Here is an 8746-nt window from a genome sequence, read left to right as displayed (position 1 = left end):
TTCCAGCACTACCACTGCTCTTCTGTGGGCAACTTCTAGGCATCTAAGTCTTTGCTAGCAAAAGAAATACTTGTTCTTCAAACCGTACCTGGTTAATCATGCATGCTTACCATTAGTCTCACTGTGATACTCATTTCCCATCCCTGTGGGGGACATGTAAGGGCAGGACACCGGCAGGAAACCATCCCTAAGTCACCAAATGTCCTCAATACAAATGTCCTTGGATTTGGTCATAGGATCTCTGAACTGTGTATGGAAATACAGATTCTGCAGATCACAATCTGCGAACTAGTCATGAGAATCTAACGGGGGAATTATGGAGGTCGCCATCTGGAACTCCAAAAGAATGAATTGAAGGCATTGGACTTCCTGACACCATGGGGACAGCTGTGGTATCACTAACAATCAACTGACAAACACAAACCAGCATGCCAAACAACTACGCCCTGCAAGAACAAGCATTGTTCCAGCACTGCAATGCTGGAACAAGACATATGCAAGAACATAATGAGATGTTGTTTGTTTAAGTATCATCAGCCAAGCCCAAAGGTCTATTTTCCCAATTCTCAAATAATCTCAAGCACCTTGCAAGTCACTCAACATGAAAGAGACAGGTATGTACGTGCAGTCTCTTCTGCTTTACTTCTTGAAGTTTCTTATTCCTAGTTTTCTTTACTCATCTTCCTGAATACACTTTTCTCCTATTTCATAGGATCCTCAATCATTTTTTGCTCCCTTTACTGTTTGCCACTGCAATTCTCTCCACATCACCCACTTCGCTGGGATCTACTCATATTCCATTCCCTCCCTTAACCCAAAAGCTTGCGGATACAAAAAACTGCCCCGGCTCCATGGGCAAAGGAAGCTTCCATTTTCATGGGTCATTTCTTCAGCCCAGGTGGTTCTTCAGTCCCAGCCATGTCATCTTCAGACTCCTTTCTCCCTTGTACAAGAAAATGCATTGCTGCAATCCTCCCACTCAGCACCAGCTGGGCAGCTGCCACTGCTGACAGCAGCCAAAATTGCAGTCCCAGCTGCTGAAGCTACTACACACGTCATCTATACTTTAGATATTTCAGCTGACAAGAAAGCATTATTTCCATGCTCTTGCCTCTTTCATCTTCAAGGGTACAAATGAAAGACTTCCAAAGATGTATACAATCTTTTTTCTTTTTTCTTTTTTTCAAATGTATGTCACATCATTTCATGTTGCAAGGAGAGAGAAGGGTTGCTGGTAATCTAACAAAGTCTTCAAGCTCAACAACGTGAGTCGTGAGTTCTTTAACAAATGCAAAGCCTCCTCTAGCTAAAAATGCACATTTACTGACCTGAAAGCAATGTTTTGCAACGATAATTTGGGCTACAAGCCAAGATTCTCCTGAGAATATCAAATCTCTGCTACTGTTAAAACTACAGTAAGTTTTGTCTCAAAAGGGATATAAGACTACCAAACTTCTTATGATAATCTTCCTTTCATTATTCTTCTGTGATGGCAAACCACAAGTCATTTCAGCGTCACACTGCAAGTGACCACACTACCAGAGGATTACTGAATGAGTCACCCATATTTGTCCAGAGACTGATGAACGTAGCTCAGCACTGAAAAGGCTTGGTTTCTTCAGACGTCCTTCTTGACGAGCATAGATCTGGGAGGTCCTTGCGATTTTGACCTCTCCTGTACAGCAGCCAAAACAAGCAAGCATAGTGCTGTCATAAAAATGTTGAAGCTTATTAAAAAAAAAAAAAAATCTGTTTTACTGCCCTTTCCCCCGATGGGAACATCCCACCACCCCCTGCATTAAGAAACATTTACCTAATTTTGAAAAGCACATTAGTGTAACACTCAAAATGGTCACTGGGAAAATGTTTAGAACCTTCTATTATTTCAAAATCTCTCATGATCTTCAAACTGTCTTGAGTTCAGACCAAAAGTGTGATCTCCAAATTGTTCTGTATTCTGTTGACTATACAGAGATCAGTACTCTAAAACGTGTTGTGTACTGCCTCCAGGTTGATCCATTACAGGAACATCTGCAGTTTGCTTCACACGTACATTAAACGTCCCTCCCTTGACCACTGTCAAATTTTTCATAGACATCATTCCAAGGACAGTGAGCATAAAACAAGAGTATATGGTACAGCAACACTTGACATTTTAAGCCATTTTCTTTTTGAGACTGTCTGGCTTAAAATTTTATGTGCTTCAGTGGAAAAAGTTTGAAGACAGAGCCTCTTTGTAAAAGCAGGGCTCAGTGGGAAGACAACAAGATGTATGGTATTTCTCTTTAGAATAAAGAATTAAAAAAAAAACAACTCCTTTTTTCGCCCAAAGAAAACTGCACTTGAAAGCCTTTCTAGGCATGTAGATGGAGCAAAACAAAGAAACACTTAATTTTAAAACTTCGTTCTTCCAAAAGAATATCATTCTTTCTGTGGCCAAGGTCTCTCATTTTCTTTCCCATTTCCCCTCATTTTCTTTCCCATTTCCTCTCATTTAATTTGTATTAAACACGCGGTGATTCCCATTCTCTGCTACTTACTCCTACCCCTGCACCTCTACTGTGAGGAGAAAAGTATTCATACAGCTGAACATCGATCCACGTCAGGAAACCAATCCAACAAATGAACAAGAGAGGGCACCTTCTCAGCCAGACCTCGTCGCTGAGCCTGTTTGCTGTGCAGCCTCAGAGGCACTCGCACCGCAGCAAGGAAGGCATGACGCACCACCACAGCTCAGCAGCCAGGGGAAGAAACTGCCTAAATCAGCAATGGCCCTAAAAACACGTGTTGAAATACATACGGCTCACGCGCGTTGACTGCTGTGAAGTCTGTTCTGAAGGATGCACCTCTCCTCTTGCACACCCGCACAGAGCTTGGAAAGAGCCTCTATTCGCACCCAAGGCAGTCAAACTGAAGGCTAAAAGGGGTAGCCCTGTTCTCACTCTTGACTTGCAGGTGATCTGGTGCACTTAAATCTCCTGTAGCATCACCCAAATCAGCTTGTCGAAATACTGGAAAATTAATTCAACATCAACAAAAAGTTAATTGCCTCAAGAAGGAGAGTGAGAATGCCTGGCCAGAGGAGAAGCAGAGCTGCTATTTCAGCAGGGATTACACAAACTGAAGCTGCAAAACAATTTGAGAACTGTCAATTCCACCTCTGGCGGAGATGCCTGACAGTTCGAGACTATATATTCCCCATTCATAATTAAAGGCTGGAGAAAATTAATTTTAATTAAACTTAAAATAATTAAAACTTCCTGCAAGTTTCCCTTGTCTTCTGGAAATCTGCTTGATTATTTGGCCAACATTCAACAGTTTATTTAACATTCAATGAACAGAACATAAATAATACATGAAAAAATTGTAATTATTACTCAAGAAAGAATCGAATCATTGAGCTTGAAAACTAAAACTGGATTCATACACTGACAGGTTGAACCACATTCTTATTACATAGAATTAAGGGACATACCTCCCACATAGCCAAGATGAAACAAACAACTTGAAGCAATAATGAAATCCAAAGAGCTCAAAATCAAACATTTCTCCTCCAATAAAGACATTTAAATTACCAGTATTTGCTAAGAAAGACTAAAGAAATACCAGGATCTATACAGTAACTGAAAAATAAAGGTTGAGGCGGGGCCTATTTTATTCCATTTTTCTGTCCTGCAAGTCACAGTCCTACAACTCACGACAGCATGTGCCTTTTGTGTAGCATATGTGGGCTTGTGTTCAACTTCAGAGTCAAAATAACCCACACATTTTCTTCCTAAGGACTGCTACTTAATCACATGTCCCACATCCTACATTGCTACATGCAAGTTTTCTTACTGAAATGTAGGACTACACATTTTTTATTTCTGAACTTTCCTTTCCCCCGCTCCGCAGATCTCAATATCTCCATTTTATTCAAGTAATTTTAAATTCTAGCTTCCACTTCTCACACTTACATGCAGTCAACGAAGTTATAACTGCTGTTATCTCTTTACAAGGACTTGAGACAAAACATCCTAACCACCTGTCTTAACTATCTGCAAAACTACAGTTCAAAGTTTCTCTTCCCTTCTGAAAACTGAAAGCTCCTCCTGCTGGCCTTTTGTTGAACTAAAGACAAACCAAAATAAATACTTGCCAAACCAAGGAAATACAAAAACACAACATCATTATTGCTGGTATTTTACTATCTTTCAGTATTTGCTGTTGACCCAAGAAAAACTAAGAAAAATCTCACTCTACAGGAAGCATAGAATAAAAGGTAACTCCAATAATTTGCCTAAAGGAAGCAGATTATCCACACAATCAGAAACAGTGTGAAATCTCATTTTTTTTTTCTTTTCATGGCAAACAATTTGCCACTCTGACATAAAGCCAGCAATTATTAATTATTCTCCTACTGCAGCTGAGGAATAAAACAAGATGAAATACAGACTACAATGGTAAGAAATTAAAAGATGACTCAGTCTCAAATGTTACTGATTACTCTTCTCACATAAAATTACCTTAAGTAACTACCAGTATTAGTCAGAGGTTTCTATTACTTCCGATCAGGTGCGATTTGCATAAAGAATCAAAAGGTGGCTTTATTGCTCAAAAATTAAATTTTATGAGGCTAACTATTCAATTTTGGTGAGCTTAAAAAAAGCAAACCACAACATGCTAACAGCCAAGAGCAGACTTGCAAGCCTCTACTTGAAAAGTAGTATTTCTCCATCCCACATCTCTATAGCGGAAATTCAGAGAAGACTTCCAGATTACTTGAGTCAGACACAGAACAGTTTGAGCTACCAGATTGTACAAAGTTAGATAATCTTGTAATTATTTCGCATGACTATCAAATACAAGTGACATTAAAAGATGTGTCAATTGAAACTCATGTATGCATAGATGAACATCGAGGTTAACCCAGTAAAGCCAGCAAATATCTATCAGTAGTGATACTCTCAGAATGGGGAATTGATTTACTGCTTGAAGTGCACCCAAGAGTCTGAAATCCAAGAGTAGCACTGTTCCAATTTTCTGAGATTGCCAGATATTTCAAAGTTTGAGGAGAAATACCAGTAGAATAATACCATCACCCAACTCTTAATATTTCACATCCAGCTTATCTGCTCCTTAAAAATAAGGGCAGTGAATTCTGAAATTTTTTTTTTTCCTCCATTATTCCTCATAGCCTTGGGAAAACAGTCATTTTGGAGGGTGGGGAACAAAACAAAACCCCACAAAAAACCCAAACAGCAACAACAGCAACAAACCCAAAGCTCTATATTGTAGGAGAGAGGTCAGTCCCAACCAACATGAAAACAGATCATGGTACCAGGACAGTAAGCAAACGATTTTCAGTTCAGTGAGCAACTCCCTCATTCCAATGAGATCTGAAATAAAAGCTTAAATTATGCACATCTTCTGCGTACTCCCTAGCGTTGCAAATTTTTCAACAATCTTTGGAAGCTAATTCATTACTGACTGCGTAGACATCGCCACCAAAGTCCCCATCGCATACCATTAAGGTCAGCCTTTAAAGATGACTTGTCACTCTCTCTACATCACTCCCCTGTGTTCTGCAACCAGCTTTCACTGGAACTCCGTACCATTTGCAGATGAGTCAACACACGTATTCTTAATCCCACCCTTTTGATTTATCAGTAACTCAAACTGGTAATTGCGTTTTCCACTTCAACGGGCTAGATGAATGCAGAAATTTTGCTATCTGCTTTCTCTAATTTGGAACTGCCAGATTGTTTACTAAACCACCTATAAATAACTGCAAATTCCAGAAGAGCAAAAGTACTATTTAAATGGCCAAAATCTTTTTGAGACAAGTTAATTCAACCTTGCTGATAGTAAGTCCATACTTATTTACTGAAGACCTACCCTTCCCGCCCTACCCCTCGTTACCGAGTCTGCCCAAATCAACCCTCCTATTCCTACTCCCTCCAGGTCCTTTCCTTTCCGGTTTTGTGAGGTAGAAACTTTCTAGGGTGGCATTTCATAGAAAGTTTTCTCTTCTCAGGCACAGCAGAGTTGAGCCTAGAGCTCCCAGATCACACATCTTCCGTTTGAGTATGATCAGCAGAGCGCACTGCATGCAGGAACTGAGTTTTCACATGAAAGGAAAGATACAGCACATCCAGGGCAAGTTACATCAGTTATTCCCTCATTATCTATACCGGTCGCCCACAGTGGAAATAATGCTCCCCCTCAAAATTTCCTCCAGTATTCCTCACTTGCCACTCTAATTCATCCAACTCAGCAGTTCTGATAAACAAGCCAGTTGCCAACCATTATCACTGCTCAATTAAACAGCCATTTCAACAGGGAGGGCTTAATTACTTTGGGACTTTCAAGACCTGCAATACCTCTAGCAAGATATAAGAAGAATGAGATAAGCAGAATTGTCTAAGTGCTCTACATATCCATTCCTCAGAAGAAAGGCTAACTAACAAATTATTAAAAATACAGTAATCAAAAATAAAGATTACTTAAATATTTTTCTTGAAAATACATGTAAGCCTGTGGTACTCATTATTTTATTATATCATTCAGGCCTTGAGTTTGATAACAAACTCAGATCTAGCATTTAAACATGTACCATTTATGCTTGCATAAGCTAAAATACTCAAGTAAGGTGCAAACCACAGTTTTCCAGATATTTTTCATTTTCCTTTTGAAGCAGCAGATGCTGGAAGTCACCCCGACAGCCAGGAACATTGGAACTAATCATGAGCAAAACGTCCAAGATCTTGTGCTGTTGCAGTTAATATAACGCATATAACATGCTTTGAAATAGAAAAAGAGCCACCGGTAAGTGGACATAGAGAAGAGCTAAAAAAACCCTAATTATTCCACAAGCTATTTTTGAAAACTCTTAGAATTTATAATACTCTTAAGCTCATATTGTTATGTCTGAGGCTTGTGGAGTGCTGCATATTCCTCATTTGTCCTATAATCCTAACAGCCATGGAGTTCTGCCTCCTAACAGAAGCAGGATGTCTTGCGTTATGAAAAAAACATCTTGAACAGTAAATTTCAAGTGTTAACTCACAATTTTGCCAATTTAAAACCGCAGGAAAAAACTTTCACATTACCCTGTTGAGATAAGTATCCAGTCCTTTTGATACAAAAGGGTATCTTTAAAGACTTGTCTAGGTTTCACAGTAATCAATTATCATCAACAACTGCTCTCAGATGAGGTATTTAAAGGCAAGTAAGTTACGCTTGTCCAACATACGTTATTTCCTCAAGCTAACCTGACCTTTAATAACAAGTATGCTTCAAAAAAAAAAAAAACAAAAAACATACGTGCAAATAAAGATAGAGCCTTATTATATCCAGACCTCAAACTTAGAAGTGCTACATGCAAACACTAGCAAGTACATAGAACTGTAAAGTCAACGGAGGGAAAAAAAAAAAAAGATACCCATTTCATCAACATACTGCCCTTACAACTTACTCCTACACCTGCCTCTCGAGTCCAAGCAGATAGGAAAAAAATTACAATAACCTCACTAACACTTAAGTTCAAAGGCCCAAAGTGCAAGTCTATCGTCTTACAAGGCAACACAGCGAGGTAAGGGAGGAAGTGGATCAACACCGCCACCCGACGACGGCAGCGCAGACCTCTCCCGGCTACACACCCCACACACCGGGGAAATAAAAAATGAAAAAAAAAAAAATCGCTAATGCGAATACGATCGTCCTTGGTAGCAAAACTACGTCGTCAGTCGTGTTATCAGGTGACCAATGTCAGAAAAAATTTACGACTCTTACAACAGACGTGTGCAGGAATAATCACTGTTTTCCTGTAGCTCAGCCTAAAAACGCACCAAAAAAAAAAAGCGAAACGTGAGTCATCATTGGGCTGCTATAAAGATACTATATAACTTCCCACGTACAGGAAAGTCACCTAAACACGATATAAACAACTTTAAACTTACAAAGGGAACCCCGAGAAGCAAATTATTCATTAAATCGTGTAAAACACACACGGTGTAATACAAACCCGGTGAAAACAGCACTCTTCACGGCCTACAGAAAATAATGGCAATCCCATGAAACGTTACACCCAAGTACAGAGACCATGCGATGGGAGCGGTAGCGAGAAAAAAAGGGGGGGGGAATAACCATCTATCTTGTTTCAGAATAAGAAACATACTCCGAGTATGTAAAATAGTTGCGTGGTTTGGGTTTGTTTGGCTGGGTTTTTTTTAATATTTTTAATATTATGTGCAAAAACGTTTAACCCACGATAAAAGCAAAAACAGAAACACCCTTACTCCTTCTTTTAGAACAGAGGAATAGAAACAAGAAAGTGTTCACCCTCCTCAATTTTTCTGAAATTCCCTTTGCAGGGAGAGGATAAAAACTGGTATAAAGGTTTTTATTCCTGCTCGTGTGTGATTAAAAAGTAACCCGGACCGCTGTGCCTCTCTACCATGATGAATCATGGTCCTCCTGTAGCAAGCCTCGCCGACCAGCCTTACCTTAAAATTACTGGAGTTGACCCATCCTGTTAATTCGTCGATCACTTTGTCAAGGCGCTGCTGGTCCTGCTCCAGATCGGGGGACCTCGCCGGGTCGCTCAGGTACTCCAGCAGCTCCTGACCGACCTGCATCCTGCGGCCCACGTCCTTCTGCTGTACCTGCTCGCAGAAATAATCCATACCGGCGGGCTCCATCCTCCGGCCGCTGCGGAAAAGTTTTGGGGTGGTTTTTCTTGGTTGTTTGTTCGGCTTTTTGGGAG

The 8746-nt window shown here is 40.0% G+C and overlaps 1 protein-coding gene across 1 annotated transcript in view; it reads right to left on the bottom strand.

Moving 5' to 3' along the window:
- Nucleotides 1-8697, bottom strand: part of LOC104620960 (CLIP-associating protein 1-like) — a gene marked incomplete at its 3' end in the record, with an annotated part of 39228 nt that extends 30531 nt beyond the window's left edge. The window contains exon 1 of the mRNA XM_010287325.1: nucleotides 8487-8697. Within this exon, the coding sequence (XP_010285627.1) occupies nucleotides 8487-8681 (195 nt within the window). The remainder of the gene's footprint in view (nucleotides 1-8486) is intronic.
- Nucleotides 8698-8746: the final 49 nt, after the last annotated feature.

Source organism: Phaethon lepturus, unplaced genomic scaffold (genome assembly GCF_000687285.1).
Source record: "Phaethon lepturus isolate BGI_N335 unplaced genomic scaffold, ASM68728v1 scaffold16375, whole genome shotgun sequence".
NCBI classification, from domain to species: Eukaryota; Metazoa; Chordata; class Aves; order Phaethontiformes; family Phaethontidae; genus Phaethon; species Phaethon lepturus.
Note: the sequence above shows the minus strand (reverse complement) of the source record. Positions and strands in the feature narration are given on the sequence as shown.